At 42.7% G+C, this 25,998-nt stretch overlaps 2 protein-coding genes across 2 annotated transcripts in view; both read left to right on the top strand.

Annotated features, from left to right (window-relative positions):
• Positions 1 to 540: 540 nt before the first annotated feature.
• eif4e2rs1 (eukaryotic translation initiation factor 4E family member 2 related sequence 1) lies at positions 541 to 8,423 on the top strand. The gene is made up of 7 exons (XM_062415124.1): positions 541 to 747; positions 1,167 to 1,245; positions 1,792 to 1,926; positions 2,227 to 2,331; positions 5,216 to 5,368; positions 7,549 to 7,685; positions 8,151 to 8,423. The coding sequence occupies exons 1-7, from the start codon at positions 731 to 733 to the stop codon at positions 8,188 to 8,190; spliced, it is 666 nt and encodes a 221-aa protein (XP_062271108.1). The 5' UTR covers positions 541 to 730; the 3' UTR covers positions 8,191 to 8,423.
• Positions 8,424 to 18,950: 10,527 nt separating this feature from the next.
• LOC133976981 (retinal guanylyl cyclase 2-like) overlaps positions 18,951 to 25,998 on the top strand; it is a 29,389-nt gene continuing 22,341 nt past the window's right edge. The window contains exons 1-2 of the mRNA XM_062415122.1: positions 18,951 to 19,164; positions 19,632 to 19,774. Of these exons, the coding sequence (XP_062271106.1) occupies positions 18,972 to 19,164; positions 19,632 to 19,774 (336 nt within the window). The 5' untranslated portion in view covers positions 18,951 to 18,971. The remainder of the gene's footprint in view (positions 19,165 to 19,631; positions 19,775 to 25,998) is intronic.

The raw sequence follows: 25,998 nt of genomic DNA, 5'->3' as shown, positions 1-25,998 counted from the left end.
GAACCTACAGAGAACCTGTAGAGAACCTGTAGAGAACCTACAGAGAACCTGCAGAGAACCTACAGAGAACCTGTAGAGAACCTACAGAGAACCTGTAGAGAACCTGTAGAGAACCTGTAGAGAACCTGTAGAGAACCTGCAGAGAACCTACAGAGAACCTATACAGAACCTACAGAGAACCTGTAGAGAACCTGTAGAGAACCTGTAGAGAACCTACAGAGAACCTGTAGAGAACCTGTAGAGAACCTACAGAGAACCTGCAGAGAACCTACAGAGAACCTACAGAGAACCTGCAGAGAACCTACAGAGAACCTGCAGAGAACCTACAGAGAACCTGTAGAGAACCTACAGAGAACCTACAGAGAACCTGTAGAGAACCTACAGAGAACCTGTAGAGAACACAGACAGAACATGAACAGGTTCTATAATATAACATTTATTATTATCAAAATATTTCATTGTTCATCTCTAAATGTTTAAATAAAGTTTTTACACAAAATAAAATACTCCCTCACCGGCTGCCGTACGCCGCTCCTGCACATGCGCACTGACAGCAACGTTAGCTTCACGCAGCGCGGATCTGAAAGATAAACAGAAAGAAGAAGAAGAAGAAGAAGAAGAAGAAGAAGAAGAGAATAATAAACAGAGAAGAAGAGAGAGAAGAAAGCAGGAAGAATAGCGGAAGAGGAAGAGAGAGGAAAGGTAGAACAGGAAACAGCCGAGAGGAGGAATGAACCAGCTGGACCGGTAAGACTCAGCTAGCTGCTAACTGTTAGCATCATATTACACACTGCTGCCGCTAGCTGCTAACTGTTAGCATCATAATACACACTGCTGCATCTAGCTGCTAACTGTTAGCATCATATTACGCACTGCTGCAGCCAGCTGCTAACTGTTAGCATCATAATACACACTGCTGCCGCTAGCTGCTAACTGTTAGCATCATAATACACACTGCTGCATCTAGCTGCTAACTGTTAGCATCATAATACACACTGCTGCCGCTAGCTGCTAACTGTTAGCATTAAACATGTTGAACCTTTCTGTTCAGACAGTTACCGTTAGCATGTTAGCAGCTAACCTGTCTGTGTTAGCTTTAGCATGTTAGCAGCTAACCTGTGTGTGTTAGCTTTAGCATGTTAGCAGCTAACCTGTGTGTGTTTCAGTGTGATAGACGAGGAGGAAGAGGAAGAGTCACAGTGTTGCCATGACAACAGCGATGGGACCAATAACAACCGCCGCAAGGTGATGATGTCATCAACACAACTGTGTGTGTCTGTGTGTGTGTATACAGATACTAGTGTGTGTGTGTGTGTGTGTGTATACAGATACTAGTGTGTGTGTGTGTGTGTGTGTGTGTGTGTGTCTGTATACAGATACTAGTGTGTGTGTGTATACAGATACTAGTGTGTGTGTGTGTGTGTGTGTGTGTCTGTATACAGATACTAGTGTGTGTGTGTGTGTGTGTGTGTGTATACAGATACTAGTGTGTGTGTGTGTGTGTGTATACAGATACTAGTGTGTGTGTGTGTGTGTATACAGATATTAGTGTGTGTGTGTGTGTGTGTGTGTGTGTGTGTGTGTATACAGATACTAGTGTGTGTGTGTGTGTATACAGATATTAGTGTGTGTGTGTGTGTGTGTGTGTGTGTGTGTTTTATTATAATTTCTATTTTGTTTTGTTTCACTATTTTAACATGTTGGAAATAAACTTAACTAACACTAGTGTGTGTGTGTGTGTGTGTGTGTGTGTGTGTGTGTGTGTGTGTGTGTGTGTGTGTGTGTGTGTAGACTGTGTGTCCTGCTGCAGGTGAACATCCTCTACAGTATAATTATACGTTCTGGTACAGCAGAAGGACTCCGAGTCGTCCGGCCAGTTCTCAGAGTTACGAACAAAACATCCGACAGATCGGGACCGTAGCGTCGGTACGAATAATTACCCACAATCCCCTCTGGCTCACTCTTTATATACATATACTGCATTTATCCTCTGTGTGTCTGTCTGTCTGTCTGTGTGTGTGTGTGTGTGTGTGTGTGTGTGTGTGTGTGTGTGTGTGTGTGTGTGTGTGTGTGTGTGTGTGCGCGCGTGTGTGCGTGTGTGTGCGTGTGTGTGTGCGTGTGCGTGTGCGTGTGTGCATGCGTGTGCGTGTGTGTGTGCGTGTGTGTGTGTGTGTGTGTGTGCGTGTGTGTGTGTGTGTGTGCGTGTGTGTGTGTGTGTGTGTTCAGGTGGAACAGTTCTGGAGGTTCTACAGTCACCTGGTGCGTCCAGGTGATCTGAGCGGACACAGCGACTTCCACCTGTTCAAAGAAGGAATCAAACCCATGTGGGAGGTAAGACCTGTCTCACTCACACCTGTCCCACATGTCTCGCTCTCACCTGTCTCACTCTCACCTGTCTTTCATGTCTCACCTGTCCCACCTGTCTCACCTGTCTCCCTCTCACCTGTCTCACCTGTCTCACCTGTCCCACCTGTCTCCCTCTCACCTGTCTCCCTCTCACCTGTCTCCCTCTCACCTGTCTCACCTGTCTCACTCTCACCTGTCTCACTCTCACCTGTCCCACCTGTCTCCCTCTCACCTGTCCCACCTGTCTCCCTCTCACCTGTCTCAACTGTCTCACCTGTCTCCCTCTCACCTGTCTCTCATGTCTCACCTGTCCCACCTGTCTCCCTCTCACCTGTCTCCCTCTCACCTGTCTCACCTGTCTCCCTCTCACCTGTCTCCCTCTCACCTGTCTCCCTCTCACCTGTCTCACCTGTCTCCCTCTCACCTGTCTCCCTCTCACCTGTCTCACCTGTCTCCTTCTCACCTGTCTCACCTGTCTCACCTGTCTCCCTCTCACCTGTCCCACCTGTCCCACCTGTCTCCCTCTCACCTGTCTCCCTCTCACCTGTCTCACCTGTCTCCCTCTCACCTGTCTCCTTCTCACCTGTCTCACCTGTCTCCCTCTCACCTGTCTCACCTGTCACACCTGTATCCTTCTCACCTGTCTCACCTGTCTCCCTCTCACCTGACCCACCTGTCTCCCTCTCACCTGTCTCCTTCTCACCTGTCTCACCTGTCTCCCTCTCACCTGTCTCACCTGTCTCCCTCTCACCTGTCTCCCTCTCACCTGTCTCACCTGTCTCCCTCTCACCTGTCTCCCTCTCACCTGTCTCCCTCTCACCTGTCTCACCTGTCTCCCTCTCACCTGTCTCCCTCTCACCTGTCTCACCTGTCTCCCTCTCACCTGTCTCCCTCTCACCTGTCTCACCTGTCTCCCTCTCACCTGTCTCCCTCTCACCTGTCTCACCTGTCTCACCTGTCTCCCTCTCACCTGTCTCACCTGTCTCCCTCTCACCTGTCTCCCTCTCACCTGTCTCACCTGTCTCCCTCTCACCTGTCTCCCTCTCACCTGTCTCCCTCTCCCCTGTCTCACCTGTCTCACCTGTCTCCCTCTCACCTGTCCCACCTGTCTCCCTCTCACCTGTCTCCCTCTCAACTGTCTCCCTCTCAACTGTCTCCCTCTCACCTGTCTCACCTGTCTCCCTCTCACCTGTCTCCTTCTCACCTGTCTCACCTGTCTCCCTCTCACCTGTCTCACCTGTCACACCTGTCTCCTTCTCACCTGTCTCACCTGTCTCCCTCTCACCTGACCCACCTGTCTCCCTCTCACCTGTCTCCCTCTCACCTGTCTCCTTCTCACCTGTCTCACCTGTCTCCCTCTCACCTGTCTCACCTGTCTCCCTCTCACCTGTCTCCCTCTCACCTGTCTCCCTCTCCCCTGTCTCACCTGTCTCACCTGTCTCCCTCTCACCTGTCCCACCTGTCTCCCTCTCACCTGTCTCCCTCTCAACTGTCTCCCTCTCAACTGTCTCCCTCTCACCTGTCTCACCTGTCTCCCTCTCACCTGTCTCCTTCTCACCTGTCTCACCTGTCTCCCTCTCACCTGTCTCACCTGTCACACCTGTCTCCTTCTCACCTGTCTCACCTGTCTCCTTCTCACCTGACCCACCTGTCTCCCTCTCACCTGTCTCCCTCTCACCTGTCTCCTTCTCACCTGTCTCACCTGTCTCCCTCTCACCTGTCTCACCTGTCTCCCTCTCCCTTGTCTCACCTGTCTCCCTCTCCCTTGTCTCACCTGTCTCCCTTGTCTCACCTGTCTCACCTGTCTCACCTGTCTCCCTCTCACCTGTCTCCCTCTCACCTGTCTCCCTCTCACCTGTCTCCCTCTCACCTGTCTCACCTGTCTCCCTCTCACCTGTCTCCCTCTCACCTGTCTCCCTCTCCCTTGTCTCACCTGTCTCACCTGTCTCACCTGTCTCACCTGTCTCACCTGTCTCCCTCTCACCTGTCTCACCTGTCTCCCTCTCACCTGTCTCCCTCTCACCTGTCTCCCTCTCCCTTGTCTCACCTGTCTCCCTCTCCCCTGTCTCCCTCTCACCTGTCTCCCTCTCACCTGTCTCACCTGTCTCCCTCTCACCTGTCTCCCTCTCACCTGTCTCCCTCTCCCCTGTCTCACCTGTCTCACCTGTCTCCCTCTCACCTGTCCCACCTGTCTCCCTCTCACCTGTCTCCCTCTCAACTGTCTCCCTCTCAACTGTCTCCCTCTCACCTGTCTCACCTGTCTCCCTCTCACCTGTCTCCTTCTCACCTGTCTCACCTGTCTCCCTCTCACCTGTCTCACCTGTCACACCTGTCTCCTTCTCACCTGTCTCACCTGTCTCCCTCTCACCTGACCCACCTGTCTCCCTCTCACCTGTCTCCCTCTCACCTGTCTCCTTCTCACCTGTCTCACCTGTCTCCCTCTCACCTGTCTCACCTGTCTCCCTCTCCCTTGTCTCACCTGTCTCCCTCTCCCTTGTCTCACCTGTCTCCCTTGTCTCACCTGTCTCACCTGTCTCCCTCTCACCTGTCTCCCTCTCACCTGTCTCCCTCTCACCTGTCTCCCTCTCACCTGTCTCACCTGTCTCCCTCTCACCTGTCTCCCTCTCACCTGTCTCCCTCTCCCTTGTCTCACCTGTCTCACCTGTCTCACCTGTCTCACCTGTCTCACCTGTCTCCCTCTCACCTGTCTCACCTGTCTCCCTCTCACCTGTCTCCCTCTCACCTGTCTCCCTCTCCCTTGTCTCACCTGTCTCCCTCTCCCCTGTCTCCCTCTCACCTGTCTCCCTCTCACCTGTCTCACCTGTCTCACCTGTCTCACCTGTCTCACCTGTCTCCCTCTCCCCTGCAGGATGATTCAAACCGCAGTGGGGGGAAGTGGATCATCCGGCTGCGTAAAGGTCTGGCGAGTCGGTTCTGGGAGAACATCGTGTTGGCGATGCTGGGAGAGCAGTTCATGGTGGGAGAAGAGATCTGTGGAGCCGTGGTGTCCATCCGCTTCCAGGTACTACTGATAGTACTACTACTACTAGTACTATATACTAGTACTATATACTAGTACTACTACTAGTACTACTACTAGTACTGCTACTAGTACCATATACTAGTACTTCTGCAGTACTATGTACTAATACTGTCCATCCGCTTCCAGGTACTACTGATAGTACTATATACTAGTACTATATACTAGTACTGCTACTAGTACTATATACTAGTACTATATACTAGTACTACTACTAGTACTACTACTAGTACTGCTACTAGTACCATATACTAGTACTTCTGCAGTACTATGTACTAATACTGTCCATCCGCTTCCAGGTACTACTGATAGTACTACTACTACTAGTACTATATACTAGTACTACTGCAGTACTATGTACTAATACTATATACTAGTACTACTACTAGTACTATATACTAGTACTAGTAGCAGTACTAGTACTATATACTAGTACTGCTACTAGTACTATATACTAGTACTATATACTAGTACTGCTACTAGTACTATATACTAGTACTATATACTAGTACTACTACTAGTACTATATACTAGTACTACTACTAGTACTATATACTAGTACTACTACTAGTACTATATACTAGTACTACTACTAGTACTATATACTAGTACTACTACTAGTACTATATACTAGTACTACTACTAGTACTATATACTAGTACTACTACTAGTACTATATACTAGTACTACTACTAGTACTATATACTAGTACTACTACTAGTACTACTACTAGTACTATATACTAGTACTATATACTAGTACTACTACTAGTACTATATACTAGTACTATATACTAGTACTACTAGTAGTACTATATACTAGTACTACTGCAGTACTATGTACTAATACTGTCCATCCGCTTCCAGGTACTACTGATAGTACTACTACTACTAGTACTACTACTAGTACTACTACTAGTACTATATACTAGTACTACTACTAGTACCATATACTAGTACTACTACTAGTACTATATACTAGTACTACTACTAGTACTATATACTAGTACTATATACTAGTACTACTACTAGTACTATATACTAGTACTATATACTAGTACTACTACTAGTACTATATACTAGTACTATATACTAGTACTACTACTAGTACTATATACTAGTACTATATACTAGTACTACTACTAGTACTATATACTAGTACTATATACTAGTACTATATACTAGTAGTAGTACTACATTATTACTGAATCAGGACCATAATCAGGTGGTTCTAACCCACCTGTCTCTCTCTCTCTCTCCACCTGTCTCTCTCTGTCTCCACCTGTCTCTCTCTCTCTCTCCACCTGTCTCTCTCTCTCTCTCCACCTGTCTCTCTCTCTCTCCACCTGTCTCTCTCTCTGTCTCCACCTGTCTCTCTCTCTCCACCTGTCTCTCTCTCTGTCTCCACCTGTCTCTCTCTCTCTCCACCTGTCTCTCTCTCTCTCCACCTGTCTCTCTCTCTGTCTCCACCTGTCTCTCTCTCTCCACCTGTCTCTCTCTCTGTCTCCACCTGTCTCTCTCTCTCTCCACCTGTCTCTCTCTCTCTCCACCTGTCTCTCTCTCTCTCCACCTGTCTCTCTCTCTCTCTCCACCTGTCTCTCTCTCTCTCCACCTGTCTCTCTCTCTGTCTCCACCTGTCTCTCTCTGTCTCCACCTGTCTCTCTCTCTCTCCACCTGTCTCTCTCTCTCTCTCCACCTGTCTCTCTCTCTCTCCACCTGTCTCTCTCTCTGTCTCCACCTGTCTCTCTCTCTCCACCTGTCTCTCTCTCTGTCTCCACCTGTCTCTCTCTCTCTCCACCTGTCTCTCTCTCTCTCCACCTGTCTCTCTCTCTGTCTCCACCTGTCTCTCTCTCTCCACCTGTCTCTCTCTCTGTCTCCACCTGTCTCTCTCTCTCTCCACCTGTCTCTCTCTCTCTCCACCTGTCTCTCTCTCTCTCCACCTGTCTCTCTCTCTCTCTCCACCTGTCTCTCTCTCTCTCCACCTGTCTCTCTCTCTGTCTCCACCTGTCTCTCTCTGTCTCCACCTGTCTCTCTCTCTCTCCACCTGTCTCTCTCTCTCTCTCCACCTGTCTCTCTCTGTCTCCACCTGTCTCTCTCTCTGTCTCCACCTGTCTCTCTCTGTCTCCACCTGTCTCTCTCTCTCTCCACCTGTCTCTCTCTCAGGAGGACATCCTGTCTATCTGGAACCGGACCTCCAGCGATCAGACGACGACGTCTAGAATCAGAGACACTCTGAGACGAGTTCTGAACCTGCCAGCGAACACGATCATGGAGTACAAGACGCACAACGACAGCCTCAGGTACTAATACTAGTAGTACTAGTACTAGTAGTATACAGTAGTAGTAGTACTAGTACTAGTAGTAAACACTAGTACTACTACTACTGTATACTACTACTACTGTATACTACTAGTACTGCATACTACTACTACTGTATACTACTAGTACTACTACTGTATACTACTACTACTGTATACTACTACTACTGTATACTACTAGTACTAGTACTGTATACTACTAGTACTGCATACTACTACTACTGTATACTACTAGTACTACTACTACTGTACTACTATAGTATACTAATCGCAGTACTAATTGCAGTACTCTGTAGTACTAATCGCAGTACTAATTGCAGTACTCTGTAGTACTAATCGCAGTACTAATCGCAGTACTCTGTAGTACTAATCGCAGTACTCTGTAGTACTAATCGCAGTACTCTGTAGTACTAATCGCAGTACTAATCGCAGTACTTTGTGTTTCAGGGACAACTCGAGCTTCAGAAACACGAAGATTTCTCTCTGAAGACGGACCAACGTGTCAGCTGACTGCTCCCGTCCAATCACAGAGCATCATCACTCTCTGCTCTGTGATTGGTCGGTGGAGGGGTCAGAGGTCACCATGCTGTGTGTGTGTGTGTGTGTGTGTGTGTGTGTGTGTGTGTGTGTGTGTGTGTGTGTGTGTGTGTGTGTGTGTGTGTGTGTGTGTGTGTGTGTGTGTGTGTGTGTGTGTGTGTGTGTGTTGACTGTGGATCAATAAACTGAATGAAGCGTTTTCACTCTGTATCTAATATTTATTTATTGATCAGTGATCTACAACCAGTACAACCAGTTCAACCACTACAACCAGTACAACCATTACAACCAGTGCAACCATTGCAACCAGTACAACCAGTGCAACCATTGCAACCATTACAACCAGTGCAACCATTGCAACCAGTGCAACCAGTACAACCAGTACAACCAGTGCAACCAGTACAACCATTGCAACCAGTACAACCAGTGCAACCAGTACAACCAGTACAACCAGTACAACCACTAAAACCATTGCAACCATTACAACCAGTACAACCATTGCAACCATTACAACCAGTGCAACCAGTACAACCAGTGCAACCATTACAACCATTACAACCAGTACATCCAGTGCAACCAGTACAACCAGTGCAACCAGTACAACCCTCATTACTCATCAGGGTTAGGGTTAGCCTCATTACTCACCAGGGTTAGGGTTAGCCTCATTACTCGTTAGGGTTAGCCTCATTACTCACCAGGGTTAGGGTGAGCCTCATTACTCATCAGGGTTAGGGTGAGTCTCATTACTCATCAGGGTCAGGGTTAGCCTCATTACTCATCAGGGTTAGGGTGAGCCTCATTACTCATCAGGGTTAGGGTTAGCCTCATTACTCATCAGGGTTAGGGTGAGTCTCATTACTCATCAGGGTTAGGGTGAGTCTCATTACTCATCAGGGTTAGGGTTAGTCTCATTACTCATCAGGGTTAGGGTTAGCCTCATTACTCATCAGGGTTAGGGTTAGTCTCATTACTCATCAGGGTTAGGGTGAGTCTCATTACTCATCAGGGTTAGGGTTAGCCTCATTACTCATCAGGGTTAGGGTTAGTCTCATTACTCATCAGGGTCAGGGTTAGGGTTAGTCTCATTACTCATCAGGGTTAGGGTTAGCCTCATTACTCATCAGGGTTAGGGTTAGCCTCATTACTCATCAGGGTCAGGGTTAGTCTCATTACTCATCAGGGTTAGGGTTAGCCTCATTACTCATCAGGGTTAGGGTTAGCCTCATTACTCATCAGGGTTAGGGTTAGCCTCATTACTCATCAGGGTTAGGGTGAGCCTCATTACTCATCAGGGTTAGGGTGAGTCTCATTACTCATCAGGGTTAGGGTTAGCCTCATTACTCATCAGGGTTAGGGTTAGTCTCATTACTCATCAGGGTCAGGGTTAGGGTTAGTCTCATTACTCATCAGGGTTAGGGTGAGTCTACTCATCAGGGTTAGGGTTAGTCTCATTACTCATCAGGGTCAGGGTTAGCCTCATTACTCATCAGGGTTAGGGTTAGCCTCATTACTCATCAGGGTTAGGGTTAGCCTCATTACTCATCAGGGTTAGGGTTAGTCTCATTACTCATCAGGGTCAGGGTTAGTCTCATTACTCATCAGGGTTAGGGTTAGCCTCATTACTCATCAGGGTTAGGGTTAGCCTCATTACTCATCAGGGTCAGGGTTAGTCTCATTACTCATCAGGGTTAGGGTTAGCCTCATTACTCATCAGGGTTAGGGTTAGCCTCATTACTCATCAGGGTTAGGGTTAGCCTCATTACTCATCAGGGTCAGGGTTAGTCTCATTACTCATCAGGGTTAGGGTTAGCCTCATTACTCATCAGGGTTAGGGTTAGCCTCATTACTCATCAGGGTTAGGGTGAGTCTCATTACTCATCAGGGTTAGGGTTAGTCTCATTACTCATCAGGGTTAGGGTTAGTCTCATTACTCATCAGGGTTAGGGTTAGTCTCATTACTCATCAGGGTCAGGGTTAGTCTCATTACTCATCAGGGTTAGGGTTAGCCTCATTACTCATCAGGGTTAGGGTTAGCCTCATTACTCATCAGGGTTAGGGTGAGTCTCATTACTCATCAGGGTTAGGGTTAGTCTCATTACTCATCAGGGTTAGGGTTAGTCTCATTACTCATCAGGGTTAGGGTTAGTCTCATTACTCATCAGGGTTAGGGTTATCACAGGCTCAAGGCAGGAACCACAATCAACAATTGTGGGTTGAACATCAAAGCAAAGAGCTGTCTCATGCTTTGCCCCTTTCCCACTTTCCAGATCAGATTAACGGGGCTGGTGGGTAATACTGCCCTCCTCTGTTTGGTCAGGGTTCCTGCACAGGCAACAGGTGGTATGTCAATAAACCCTTAGAGAGGGTTAGGTTCTCTCTCTCTCTCTCTCTCTGTCTCTCTCTCTCTCTGTCGCTCTCTCTCTGTCTCTGTCGCTCTCTCTGTCTCTCTTTCTTTCTCTCTCTCTGTCGCTCTCTCTCTCTCTCTGTCTCTCTCTCTGTCTCTCTCTCTGTCTGTCTCTCTCTCTGTCGCTCTCTCTCTCTGTCGCTCTCTCTCTCTCTGTCTTTCTCTCTCTCTCTCTCTCTCTCGTTCAGCACTCTGCAGTTCAGCGTCGGTCAGTTAGGAGTTTTCCTTTTGTCGACTGGAGTTTTTTCGTCAGTCAGATGAAGCTTTGAGACAAAGGTAAAGTGTGTGTGTGTGTGTGTGTATGTGTGTGTGTATGTGTGTGTGTGTGTGTGTGTGTGTGTGTGATGATGGTTGTTGATGCATTGATTGATGATGATGATGATGATGATGATGATATTCAGGTTTAATCTCTTGACTGACTGAAGGAATAAAGATTGATCAGAACTGTAAAATAAATGCAGAGTTGCTGTTAAACTGTTTTTAATAATAAATGTTTTTTGTGCTTCAGTTAAACTCGAATGTTTAGAGAGCACCGGCTTCATCCTGCTAATCAGCTTAAAGTGTTAGACACTAGTCACCTTCAATCAGCTGATCAACTCTTCACTTTGACCTCCTGATCAAACTGTGACATCACTGTTGGGTTTTAAATCCTTACAAATTATAAGTGCTCATTTAAATTGCATGTATTGCATACTGTGACCAGATATGTGACCCAGCTGTGCTAGTGGAGCCCCCTGGTGGTCGAGTGTTAGAGCTAACCCTTTCCTGTTGTCCTCTTTAAGGGTTAGGGTTAAACATTTGTAGTCTACCACTTCATCAGCACATTTAATAATAACATGACCCTAACCCTAACCCAGTACCTGTGGACCCTAACCCAGTACCTGTGGACCCTAACCCAGTACCTGTGGACCCTAACCCAGTACCTGTGGACCCTAACCCTAACCCAGTACCTGTGGACCCTAACCCAGTACCTGTGGACCCTAACCCTAACCCAGTACCTGTGGACCCTAACCCAGTACCTGTGGACCCTAACCCAGTACCTGTGGACCCTAACCCAGTACCTGTGGACCCTAACCCAGTACCTCTGGACCCTAACCCTAACCCAGTACCTGTGGACCCTAACCCTAACCCAGTACCTGTGGACCCTAACCCAGTACCTGTGGACCCTAACCCTAACCCAGTACCTGTGGACCCTAACCCAGTACCTGTGGACCCTAACCCAGTACCTGTGGACCCTAACCCAGTACCTGTGGACCCTAACCCTAACCCAGTACCTGTGGACCCTAATCCTAACCCAGTACCTGTGGACCCTAATCCTAACCCAGTCCAGTATGATATGGTCCACAAACCCCGTACTCGGGTCAGGAAACCCTAAAAGCATAAATGAGGACTTTTTAAATGTATGAATGATCCGTTATTAATGAATTAATATGAGACCATTTGAACTCTTATGAACTCTTCTCTCTGTAGCTGCATTTACAGGTGATGACAGGAGCTCATGTGATTGGTTGTAATATATTGAGTCTGCTGCAGCCTCGCCTCGGGGGAACAGATCCTTCTGTCAGCTGGTCTTAAGACTATTAGCATTGATGCTATACTTAGCCCTCTTAGCGCTCTTTAGCATTAGCTTATTGTGCCAGGCAGCACAGAGGTCAGAGGTCACTGAAGTCAGCAGAACAAACATCTGGCTGATATCAACAGTAGAGATATTAAATAATAAGCTGTCAGTCATTCACAACAATATAAACAGTAGAGATATTAAATAATAAGCTGTCAGTCATTCACAACAATATAAACAGTAGAGATATTAAATAATAAGCTGTCAGTCATTCACAATAATATAAACATAGAGATATTAAATAATAAGCTGTCAGTCATTCACAACAATATAAACATAGAGATATTAAATAATAAGCTGTCAGTCATTCACAACAATATAAACAGTAAAGATATTAAATAATAAGCTGTCAGTCATTCACAACAATATAAACAGTAAAGATATTAAATAATAAGCTGTCAGTCATTCACAACAATATAAACAGTAAAGATATTAAATAATAAGCTGTCAGTCATTCACAACAATATAAACAGTAGAGATATTGAAACATATTTTATACATTTCATTTTAAAAGCTGTTTTGAACCTTTGATGATTTTTACATTTTTTAACCAGATCACATATTTGTGTTTCTTCTTCTGCGCTTAATAAACCGTCTCTGTGTTTCTTCTTCTGCGCTTAATAAACCGTCTCTGTGTTTCTTCTTCTGGGCTTAATAAACCGTCTCTGTGTTTCTTCTTCTGGGCTTAATAAACCGTCTCTGTGTTTCTTCTTCTGGGCTTAATAAACCGTCTCTGTGTTTCTTCTTCTGCGCTTAATAAACCGTCTCTGTGTTTCTTCTTCTGCGCTTAATAAACCGTCTCTGTGTTTCTTCTTCTGCGCTTAATAAACCGTCTCTGTGTTTCTTCTTCTGCGCTTAATAAACCGTCTCTGTGTTTCTTCTTCTGCGCTTAATAAACCGTCTCTGTGTTTCTTCTTCTGCGCTTAATAAACCGTCTGTGTGTTTCTTCTTCTGCGCTTAATAAACCGTCTCTGTGTTTCTTCTTCTGGGCTTTCAGAGTGACGATGCTGCTTCCCGGGTGGTTGCTAGGGGCGTGTCTGTGGTTGCTAAGCATACCTGAGGTTTGGACAGCCACCTTCAAGTTGGCTCTGATTGGCCCGTGGACATGTGACCCAATGTTCTCCAGGGCGATGCCAACAACAGCCGTCAACCTAGCGTTGTCACGGTTACGGACTGACCGCGGTCTGAGCAGAGGATACTGGTACGACGTGAAGCTGCTGGACGAGGACTGCTCCACCTCCAAAGGTCTGTCACTAATTAACTAACTAACACCTAACCAATGAACTAACTAACTAACACCTAACCAATGAACTAACTAGCACCTAACCAATGAACTAACTAACACCTAACCAATGAACTAACTAACTAACACCTAACCAATGAACTAACTAGCACCTAACCAATGAACTAACTAACACCTAACCAATGAACTAACTAACACCTAACCAATGAACTAACTAACACCTAACCAATGAACTAACTAACTAACACCTAACCAATGAACTAACTAACACCTAACCAATGAACTAACTAACACCTAACCAATGAACTAACTAACACCTAACCAATGAACTAACTAACTAACACCTAACCAATGAACTAACTAACTAACACCTAACCAATGAACTAACTAACACCTAACCAATGAACTAACTAACTAACACCTAACCAATGAACTAACTAGCACCTAACCAATGAACTAACTAACACCTAACCAATGAACTAACTAACACCTAACCAATGAACTAACTAACACCTAACCAATGAACTAACTAACACCTAACCAATGAACTAACTAACACCTAACCAATGAACTAACTAACTAACACCTAACCAATGAACTAACTAACACCTAACCAATGAACTAACTAACACCTAACCAATGAACTAACTAACACCTAACCAATGAACTAACTAACACCTAACCAATGAACTAACTACCACCTAACCAATGAACTAACTAACACCTAACCAATGAACTAACTAACACCTAACCAATGAACTAACTAACACCTAACCAATGAACTAACTAGCACCTAACCAATGAACTAACTAACACCTAACCAATGAACTAACTAACACCTAACCAATGAACTAACTAACACCTAACCAATGAACTAACTACCACCTAACCAATGAACTAACTAACACCTAACCAATGAACTAACTAACACCTAACCAATGAACTAACTAACACCTAACCAATGAACTAACTAACTAACACCTAACCAATGAACTAACTAACACCTAACCAATGAACTAACTAACACCTAACCAATGAACTAACTAACTAACACCTAACCAATGAACTAACTAACACCTAACCAATGAACTAACTAACACCTAACCAATGAACTAACTAACACCTAACCAATGAACTAACTAACACCTAACCAATGAACTAACTAACACCTAACCAATGAACTAACTAACACCTAACCAATGAACTAACTAACACCTAACCAATGAACTAACTAACACCTAACCAATGAACTAACTAACACCTAACCAATGAACTAACTAACACCTAACCAATGAATTAACTAGCACCTAACCAATGAACTAACTAACACCTAACCAATGAACTAACTAGCACCTAACCAATGAACTAACTAACACCTAACCAATGAACTAACTAACTAACACCTAACCAATGAACTAACTAACTAACTAACACCTAACCAATGAACTAACTAACACCTAACCAATGAACTAACTAACACCTAACCAATGAACTAACTAACACCTAACCAATGAACTAACTAACACCTAACCAATGAATTAACTAACTAACACCTAACCAATGAACTAACTAACTAACTAACACCTAACCAATGAACTAACTAACACCTAACCAATGAACTAACTAACACCTAACCAATGAACTAACTAACACCTAACCAATGAACTAACTAACACCTAACCAATGAACTAACTAACACCTAACTAATGAACTAACTAACTAACACCTAACCAATGAACTAACTAACACCTAACCAATGAACTAACTAACTAACACCTAACCAATGAACTAACTAACACCTAACCAATGATCTAACTAACACCTAACCAATGAACTAACTAACACCTAACCAATGAACTAACTAGCACCTAACCAATGAACCAACTAACACCTAACCAATGAACTAACTAACTAACTAACACCTAACCAATGAACTAACTAACACCTAACCAATGAACCAACTAACACCTAACCAATGAACTAACTAACTAACTAACACCTAACCAATGAACTAACTAACACCTAACCAATGAACTAACTAACACCTAACCAATGAACTAACTAACTAACACCTAACCAATGAACTAACTAACACCTAACCAATGAACTAACTAACACCTAACCAATGAACTAACTAACTAGCACCTAACCAATGAACTAACTAGCACCTAACCAATGAACTAACTAACTAACACCTAACCAATGAACTAACTAACACCTAACCAATGAACTAACTAACTAACACCTAACCAATGAACTAACTAGCACCTAACCAATGAACTAACTAACTAGCACCTAACCAATGAACTAACTAACTAGCACCTAACCAATGAACTAACTAACACCTAACCAATGAACTAACTAACTAGCACCTAACCAATGAACTAACTAGCACCTAACCAATGAACTAACTAACTAACACCTAACCAATGAACTAACTAACACCTAACCAATGAATTAACTAACTAACACCTAACCAATGAACTAACTAGCACCTAACCAATGAACTAACTAACTAACACCTAACCAATGAACTAACTAACACCTAACCAATGAACTAACTAACACCTAACCAATGAACTAACTAACTAACACCTAACCAATGAACTAACTAACTAGCACCTAACCAATGATCTAACTAACACCTAACCAATGAACTAACTAACTAACACCTAACCAATGAACTAACTACCACCTAACCAATGAACTAACTAGCACCTAACCAATGAACCAACTAACACCTAACCAATGAACCAACTAACACCTAACCAATGAACTAACTAACTAACACCTAACCAATGAACTAACTAGCACCTAACCAATGAACCAACTAACACCTAACCAATGAACCAACTAACACCTAACCAATGAACTAACTAACTAACACCTAACCAATGAACTAACTAACACCTAACCAATGAACTAACTAACACCTAACCAATGAACTAACTAACACCTAACCAATGAACTAACTAACACCTAACCAATGAACCAACTAACACCTAACCAATGAACTAACTACCACCTAACCAATGAACCAACTAACACCTAACCAATGAACTAACTAACACCTAACCAATGAACCAACTAACACCTAACCAATGAACTAACTAACACCTAACCAATGAACTAACTAACACCTAACCAATGAACCAACTAAGACCTAACCAATGAACTAACTAACACCTAACCAATGAACCAACTAACACCTAACCAATGAACTAACTACCACCTAACCAATGAACCAACTAACACCTAACCAATGAACTAACTAACACCTAACCAATGAACCAACTAACACCTAACCAATGAACTAACTAACACCTAACCAATGAACTAACTACCACCTAACCAATGAACTAACTAGCACCTAACCAATGAACTAACTAACACCTAACCAATGAACTAACTAACTAACACCTAACCAATGAACTAACTAACACCTAACCAATGAACTAACTAGCACCTAACCAATGAACTAACTACCACCTAACCAATGAACTAACTACCACCTAACCAATGAACTAACTAACACCTAACCAATGAACTAACTAGCACCTAACCAATGAACTAACTAACACCTAACCAATGAACTAACTAACTAACACCTAACCAATGAACTAACTAGCACCTAACCAATGAACTAACTAGCACCTAACCAATGAACTAACTAACACCTAACCAATGAACTAACTAGCACCTAACCAATGAACTAACTAGCACCTAACCAATGAACTAACTAACTAACACCTAACCAATGAACTAACTAGCACCTAACCAATGAACTAACTAGCACCTAACCAATGAACTAACTAACACCTAACCAATGAACTAACTAACACCTAACCAATGAACTAACTAGCACCTAACCAATGAACTAACTAACTAACTAACACCTAACCAATGAACTAACTAACACCTAACCAATGAACTAACTAACTAACTAACACCTAACCAATGAACTAACTAACACCTAACCAATGAACTAACTAACTAACTAACACCTAACCAATGAACTAACTAGCACCTAACCAATGAACTAACTAACACCTAACCAATGAACTAACTAACACCTAACCAATGAACTAACTAACACCTAACCAATGAACTAACTAACACCTAACCAATGAACTAACTAACTAACTAACACCTAACCAATGAACTAACTAACACCTAACCAATGAACTAACTAACACCTAACCAATGAACTAACTAACTAACACCTAACCAATGAACTAACTAACACCTAACCAATGAACTAACTAACACCTAACCAATGAACTAACTAACACCTAACCAATGAACTAACTAACACCTAACCAATGAACTAACTAACACCTAACCAATGAATTAACTAACACCTAACTAATGAACTAACTAACTAACACCTAACCAATGAACTAACTAACACCTAACCAATGAACTAACTAACACCTAACCAATGAACTAACTAGCACCTAACCAATGAACTAACTAACACCTAACCAATGAACCAACTAGCACCTAACCAATGAACTAACTAGCACCTAACCAATGAACCAACTAGCACCTAACCAATGAACTAACTAGCACCTAACCAATGAACTAACTAGCACCTAACCAATGAACTAACTAACACCTAACCAATGAACTAACTAACACCTAACCAATGAACTAACTAGCACCTAACCAATGAACTAACTAGCACCTAACCAATGAACTAACCAACTAGCACCTAACCAATGAACTAACTAGCACCTAACCAATGAACTAACTAACACCTAACCAATGAACTAACTAACACCTAACCAATGAACTAACTAACACCTAACCAATGAACCAACTAACACCTAACCAATGAACTAACGATCATTTTTAATTATAACCCTAACCTTTTAGCGCTAACAGAACTCGGGGACATGGAGGGTTACGGCCACGCCTACATTGGGCCCTTTAACCCCTCCCTCTGTCACGCTGCCTCCTTATTGGCTCAGCACTGGGAGGCGGGGCTTTCTTCACCAGGCTGTCTGGATGCTGATTGGCCAAACCTGCCGCCCATCACTCCTCCCAGCAGGGTGCTGTTCACCGTTCTGCGGTTCTTCCACTGGGCGCACGTGGGCGTGGTCTCAGGTGAGCTGTGATGTCACAGAGGGGGGCGTGGTCTAACAGGTGTGTTTCATATATTCATTTATATTGAAGGATTTATATTTATTTATAATTACTTTATATTTATTTATTTTATATTTATTTATTTATTTTATATTTATTTATTTATTTTATATTTATTAATATTTATTAATATTTATTTATTTATTTTATTTTTTTTAATTTATTTTATATTTATTTTATATTTATTTATTGATTTTATATTGATTTTATATTGATTTATTTATTTTATATTTATTTTATATTTATTTTTATTTTATATTTTTATATTTTTATATTTTTATATTTTTATATTTTTATATTTATTTTATATTTATTTATATGTATTTTACATTTCTTCCTCTGTTTACGTCATCAGCTCCAACAGACTTCTGGGAGAGTACAGGACAGGAAGTGGCCTCCGCACTGAGGGCTCTGGGCCTCCCGGTTGGTCCAGTGGTTACCATGGAAACCCCGAATAAAGGCGGACCGCGCGAGGCGCTCAGAGCAATCAGGGAGGCTGATAAGGTCAAAGGTCAGGGCAGCCATCTTTGTCTGGGTCAAAAGGTTACAATCAGTGAAGAGCTGTAGTACTGTGTAGTAGTACTCTGTAGTAGTACTGTGTAGTAGTACTGTGTAGTAGTACTCTGTAGTAGTACTCTTTAGTAGTACTCTTTAGTAGTACTGTGTAGTAGTACTGTGTAGTAGTACTCTGTAGTAGTAGTATGTAGTAGTAGTACTATGTAGTACTCTGTAGTAGTACTGTGTAGTAGTACTGTGTAGTAGTACTCTGTAGTAGTACTCTTTAGTAGTACTCTTTAGTAGTACTCTGTAGTAGTACTCTGTAGTAGTACTGTGTAGTAGTACTGTGTAGTAGTACTCTGTAGTAGTACTATGTAGTAGTAGTATGTAGTAGTAGTACTATGTAGTACTATGTAGTAGTAACAGATTATTGATTATTATTGACAAACATTAAACAATAAACATTGTTTTCTGTTGCAGTGGTGATCATGTGTATGAGCTCCGTCCTGATTGGTGGAGAGGATCAGAAAGACCTCTTATTGGCTGCTCTGGACATGGGGATGATGTCAGATGGTTACATGTTTATTCCGTATGATGCGCTGCTGTACGCCATGCCCTACCAGGTAATATACTAATCAATACATTTACTGATCAATACCTTTATGCCCTACCAGGTAATATACTAGTCAATACATTTACTGATCAATACCTTTATGCCCTACCAGGTAATATACTAGTCAATACATTTACTGATCAATAACTGGGTTAGGGTTAGTGGCTGATATCATTATTTAGGGTTTATTGATAAATATAATTGAGTATCGTCTGCATAACAATGTCATGAACTGACTCACAATCCATAACCACAGTCCGGAGGAAAACACACCGTTAAGGTAAACCAAAACCAAAGTAATTTATTAAATCAACTTCTGTACATAAATTAATCAAAATAAAACAAACAAAGAACCGAGGTTCTGCTGCTGAGAGAGAGAGAGAGAGACTGAGTGGGCCAGCTGGTTTTATACAGGTAGGCCAACCCCCCCCGCCCAGGTGAACCGACTCAGCCTGATCACCTTGATACTTCCTGAAACAGAGCAAGCACAAAAAGTCATCACACCCCCCTTAAATTAGTTTCTGTAGCATAAATCATATTCTAATAAACAAACCCAAACTAACTGGTTATTTAAATGGTAAAGAAACACTAAAGGTGTACTGGGCAACCCATTAAACAGGCTGAGCCAGTAAGGCTACTAACTGTCACTCACCCCTACCGTCACCCATCTCAGGTCCCCGCAGCCTGGTACCTTTCTAAAGTCTCTCGATCCAGGTGCTCCCGTTTGTCAGGGGAAACACGATAAAAACGCTGTTTAATTGGTTCAGCTGTACCAACATCAATGTCATGTTCTATTAGATCTGGGCATGATGGTGTATCTGAAAACAACTCAGGGTAATTGTTAATCAGAGCACTTAGTTCTCCTTGTTTGCAGTCATCTAAATGTTTGAAAAGTGAAGTTAAAGACCTTAATGCCACTGAATTCTTTAACCTTCCCTGCAACACACAATCATCTGGTTATAATTCCCCTCCAGCTTTCCCCACATCAGAAGGAACCTCGCCTGACACCATCCCAACACAGAGAACAGGATTCACCCCAGATTCAGGCCTAACAGTTTCCGACGGCGAAGGCTCACGCCCAAAATAAGGCTTCAGCAAGTTGACATGACAAAGTCTGGTCTTGCGTTTAGGCATAGAAATCAAGTAATCCCGCTCAGTAACCTGCCTCACCACCGTAAAAGGACCAGAAAACCTAGCCTGAAATGGGGACCCCACTACAGGTAACAAGGCCAGCACCTGATCCCCTGTACTGAACTGACGCAACTCAGCTCGCCGATCAAACGTAGTTTTCATTTTCTTTTGGTCATTACCTAAGTTCTCTTTTGCTAACCGACACGCCACATACAGTCGGTGCCTGAAACAGTTCACATATTCTAACAGACTCTGAGGTGGCTCAGATGACTGGCACTCTGATTTTAACACTGTCAGTGGACCACGGACAGTATGGCCAAAGATGAGGTCATTGGGGCTAAATCCTGTACTGTCCTGCACAACCTCCCTAGCCGCAAGCAACAGCCAAGGCAACCCCTCTTCCCAATCACGGCTCATTTGGACACAGAAAGAACGCAAAAGTGACTTCAAAGTCTGATGAAAACCTTCTAATGCACCCTGGCTCTCTGGATGGTAAACAGGCGACATATTATGTCGTATGCAGAGCAGTTTCAAAGCCTGGGAAAACACCTTTGAGGTAAAATTTGAACCCTGATCACTTTGTAGTGATTGCCAAACACAGACATAAACTGAGTCAGAGCCTTAATTACGGCCTTTGCTGTAATTGAACGCAAAGGGTATGCCGCGGGATAGCGGGTAGCTTGGCACATGACAGTCAACAGGTACTGGCATCCAGACTTCGAAGGAGCAACGGTCCCACACAATCCACAATTAGGTATTCCATTGGATGACTAATCACTGGAATCGGGCACAAAGGTGCAGGAGGTATGTTCTGATTTGGTTTACTTGTCAACTGACAAGTGTGACAAGTTTTAACATAAGCTGAAACATCCCTCTTAAGGCGTGGCCAGAAAAAATGCTGCCGAAGACGGGCATACGTTTTCCTAACACCCATATGCCCTGCCACATCATCATGTGCCACTTTTAACACCATCTGCCTAAATGGTTGAGGAACGACTATCTGCACAACGGGTTTCCCTACGTAGTCATCACAATGTGGGACCCACTTTCTCACCAGAACATCATTCTGCACAAAGTATCCGAGAGAAGCGTTTTTAACTCCTCAACAGGAGACACTTGTCCAAAAAGTCCCTTTAAAGAAGGATCAAGAGCTTGTTCTTTTACTAATTCACCATAAGATATGGACTGCAAAGGTGCAGGCACACACAAAGCAGGAGGGAGATCTTCAGCCTCCATGTCCTGAGAAATGTCAGGGCCGGCTTTGCTCATAGCACGAGTAACAGCACAGGCTGGGAACCCCCCTTGCTCAACCCCAGAAAGCTGCGAGGACGACAAGATTTGAGTTTGCTCAGACATACCGTCAACTGCATCATCTGGCCACACCCGACTACCAGCTAAATCATTACCGAGGATAATATCTACCCCTTCAACTGGGAGTTCAGGTCGGAGTGCAATTTCCACATCCCCAGAAACTGAACCACAGTGTAGATTGATCTTGTGGAGAGGAGCAAAAAGAGGAATCAACCCCATCCCAGGAACCACAACAAACTGTCATGTGTCTGTGTTGGCAGAAAAATGTAAGACAGACTCACACACAAAAGAATCCAAAGCACCAGTATCTCTCAAAATGGTCACTGCAACCTTCTCATCTGACCCTGGAAGAGACACAAACCCTTTGGAAATAAATGCAGAGTAATCAGACTTAGCAGACATAACTGGCAACTGTTCTGTCTCAGGAAGTACTGAAACCGTCTTGCACACTGGGGCAGCCAAAGCACTGGATGTCACAGACCCATGATTGGGCCTAGTCCTAGCCTTAAGCACAGGGCACTCATTCTTCCAGTGTCCCACGCGCTGGCAATAGTTACAAGTACGACTAGAAACAGAATTCTTCCAAGGCTGACGCTCATAATGACTTGCATCTGACCCCAATCCTCCCCCATTACCTCTAACAGTAGGGCAAGACCTATAACCCGTGTCACCTGGGACAATGTCAGAAAATGTAGTCTTATGAGTCAGAATATATTCGTCAGCCAGCACAGCAGCATCATGAGGAGTCCTAGGATTCCTTTCATTAATGAAGGTGGCAATGCCACTGGGCACACAGTTCTTAAGCTGTTCAAGAATTACCAAATTACACAACTCTCCAAACGTTTTCACACCTGCTGACTTACACCAGCGATGCAACTGAGTCGCAAGACCCCGAACAAACTCAACATGTGTCATGGCATCTTGTCTCCTGAAGTTCCTAAAGCGCTGTCTATAGGCCTCAGGGACCAACTCAAACACTCTCAAAACCGCAGCCTTAACCTTTTCATACTTGATACAATTGTCCTGCAATAGAGCTGCATACACCTCCTGCACCTTACCCGTGAACACACATTGGAGGAGGAGAGTGCGTTCTGCATCCAACCATCGCCTGGATTCAGCAACCCTCTCAAACAAAGAGAAGAGGTCCGGATCAGCTTCTGTAAAGTGTGGGACCAAACAGAGATTAGTTCCAACATCAAATTCATATTCACATTTTCTTTGAACCAATCCCTCACTTGCCAATTTTCCTTCCCGAATCATCTCAAGCCTATATTGTTGAACCTCCAATTTATGCATCTCAGTTTTTTGCCCCAACACCTCCATTTCAAGTTGTCTGGCGTTCTTAAGTCTTTCATGCTCCAATTGCAGCAATAAAAGCTCCTTTTGTTGTTCAAAGGTCAAAATACCCTGTGAAACCACAGGCTTTTGAGTCACCTCCTCAATCAGCAACACACCATCATCCAGCAATTTAGATTTCAGTCTTTTTGATGGTGTCTTTCAGCTTTTTATCAGGAACCTCAATCTGAAAGTGTTCAGCAATTTTCAAGAGCTGGTCCTTAGTGCACTGCTCCAAAAGCTCCTCAGAAGGAGAAGACAAAAAATCCTCCACAACAGAGGCCATGTCTCACTTAACCAAAACCCAGTTACACAATGGTCCAGAAAAACAACTTTAAGTAGCCACAAACAAGGAAGTCCAAAACCCCCGCTAACTAAGAACAAAAACTATCTAACTCAACCCTAGTCTTCAGGCTGTTACGAGGGTCTTTAATCACAAACTCAGTGGGACTGGAAAGTACCTGCTATGCAGCCACCACCAGCACCCCACTGACGTGAACCTGAGCATATAGCTCTACTCACTTTCACAGCCACACGATACCCGCCAGGCTCTACAAGTAGAACCTGATAAGCCTACCAGGGGGAAATAGACTCCTTATAAGGACTATACTACAACTGGACCAAACCGAGCACCAAAACTCTCCCCAATTCCATTACCTACCAGAAAAAACCAGCATGTGTAATTCTCCTTCAAGAAACAGTCAAATCCCCAAAACAAAACCCTAGCAACAAACAAATGCCACCTACCAATAGTTGCAAGGGGGAAAAAAACTAAAACAAAACAAAAACAACCATATTCAAGTAAACTAGGTCCAACTGAACGGACGAGCCCCCATTTTGTCATGAACTGACTCACAATCCATAACCACACTCCGGAGGAAAACACACCGTTAAGGTAAACCAAAACCAAAGTAATTTATTAAATCAACTTCTGTACATAAATTAATCAAAATAAAACAAACAAAGAATCAAGGTTCTGCTGCTGAGAGAGAGAGAGAGAGAGACTGAGTGGGCCAGCTGGTTTTATACAGGTAGGCCAACCCCCCCCGCCCAGGTGAACCGACTCAGCCTGATCACCTTGATACTTCCTGAAACAGAGCAAGCACAAAAAGTCATCACAACAATGAACATGTATTGAGTGTTTCTGAATAATATGAATAATATAATAATATGACCTAAAGGAAGCATATATAAGGAGAATAGTATAACTAAAGGAAGCATATATAAGGAGAATAGTATAACTAAAGGAAGCATATATAAGGAGAATAGTATTAACTAAAGGAAGCATATATAAGGAGAATAGTATAACTAAAGGAAACATATATAAGGAGAATAGTATTAACTAAAGGAAGCATATATAAGGAGAATAGTATTAACTAAAGGAAGCATATATAAGGAGAATAATATAACTAAAGGAAGCATATATAAGGAGAATAGTATAACTAAAGGAAGCATATATAAGGAGAATAGTATAACTAAAGGAAACATATATAAGGAGAATAGTATAACTAAAGGAAGCATATATAAGGAGAATAGTATTAACTAAAGGAAACATATATAAGGAGAATAGTATAACTAAAGGAAGCATATATAAGGAGAATAGTATAACTAAAGGAAGCATATATAAGGAGAATAGTATTAACTAAAGGAAGCATATATAAGGAGAATAGTATTAACTAAAGGAAACATATATAAGGAGAATAGTATAACTAAAGGAAACATATATAAGGAGAATAGTATAACTAAAGGAAACATATATAAGGAGAATAGTATTAACTAAAGGAAGCATATATAAGGAGAATAGTATTAACTAAAGGAAGCATATATAAGGAGAATAGTATAACTAAAGGAAGCATATATAAGGAGAATAGTATAACTAAAGGAAGCATATATAAGGAGAATAATATAACTAAAGGAAACATATATAAGGAGAATAGTATTAACTAAAGGAAGCATATATAAGGAGAATAGTATAACTAAAGGAAGCATATATAAGGAGAATAGTATTAACTAAAGGAAGCATATATAAGGAGAATAGTATAACTAAAGGAAGCATATATAAGGAGAATAGTATTAACTAAAGGAAGCATATATAAGGAGAATAGTATAACTAAAGGAAGCATATATAAGGAGAATAGTATAACTAAAGGAAACATATATAAGGAGAATAGTATTAACTAAAGGAAGCATATATAAGGAGAATAGTATAACTAAAGGAAGCATATATAAGGAGAATAGTATAACTAAAGGAAACATATATAAGGAGAATAGTATAACTAAAGGAAGCATATATAAGGAGAATAGTATAACTAAAGGAAGCATATATAAGGAGAATAGTATAACTAAAGGAAACATATATAAGGAGAATAGTATAACTAAAGGAAGCATATATAAGGAGAATAGTATAACTAAAGGAAGCATATATAAGGAGAATAGTATAACTAAAGGAAGCATATA

The sequence above is a fragment of the Scomber scombrus genome, unplaced genomic scaffold (assembly GCF_963691925.1).
Source record: "Scomber scombrus unplaced genomic scaffold, fScoSco1.1 SCAFFOLD_187, whole genome shotgun sequence".
NCBI classification, from domain to species: domain Eukaryota; kingdom Metazoa; phylum Chordata; class Actinopteri; order Scombriformes; family Scombridae; genus Scomber; species Scomber scombrus.
The sequence above is the reverse complement of the archived record's forward strand: the minus strand, read 5'-3'. Positions and strand labels throughout refer to the sequence as shown.

Excerpts from the sequence above, each read along its gene's own strand:
- eif4e2rs1 (XM_062415124.1), top strand. Across the intron at positions 1,246-1,791 it reads CCAATAACAACCGCCGCAAG|ACTGTGTGTCCTGCTGCAGG; the intron begins GTGATGATGTCA and ends GTGTGTGTGTAG. Across the intron at positions 1,927-2,226 it reads AGATCGGGACCGTAGCGTCG|GTGGAACAGTTCTGGAGGTT; the intron begins GTACGAATAATT and ends GTGTGTGTTCAG.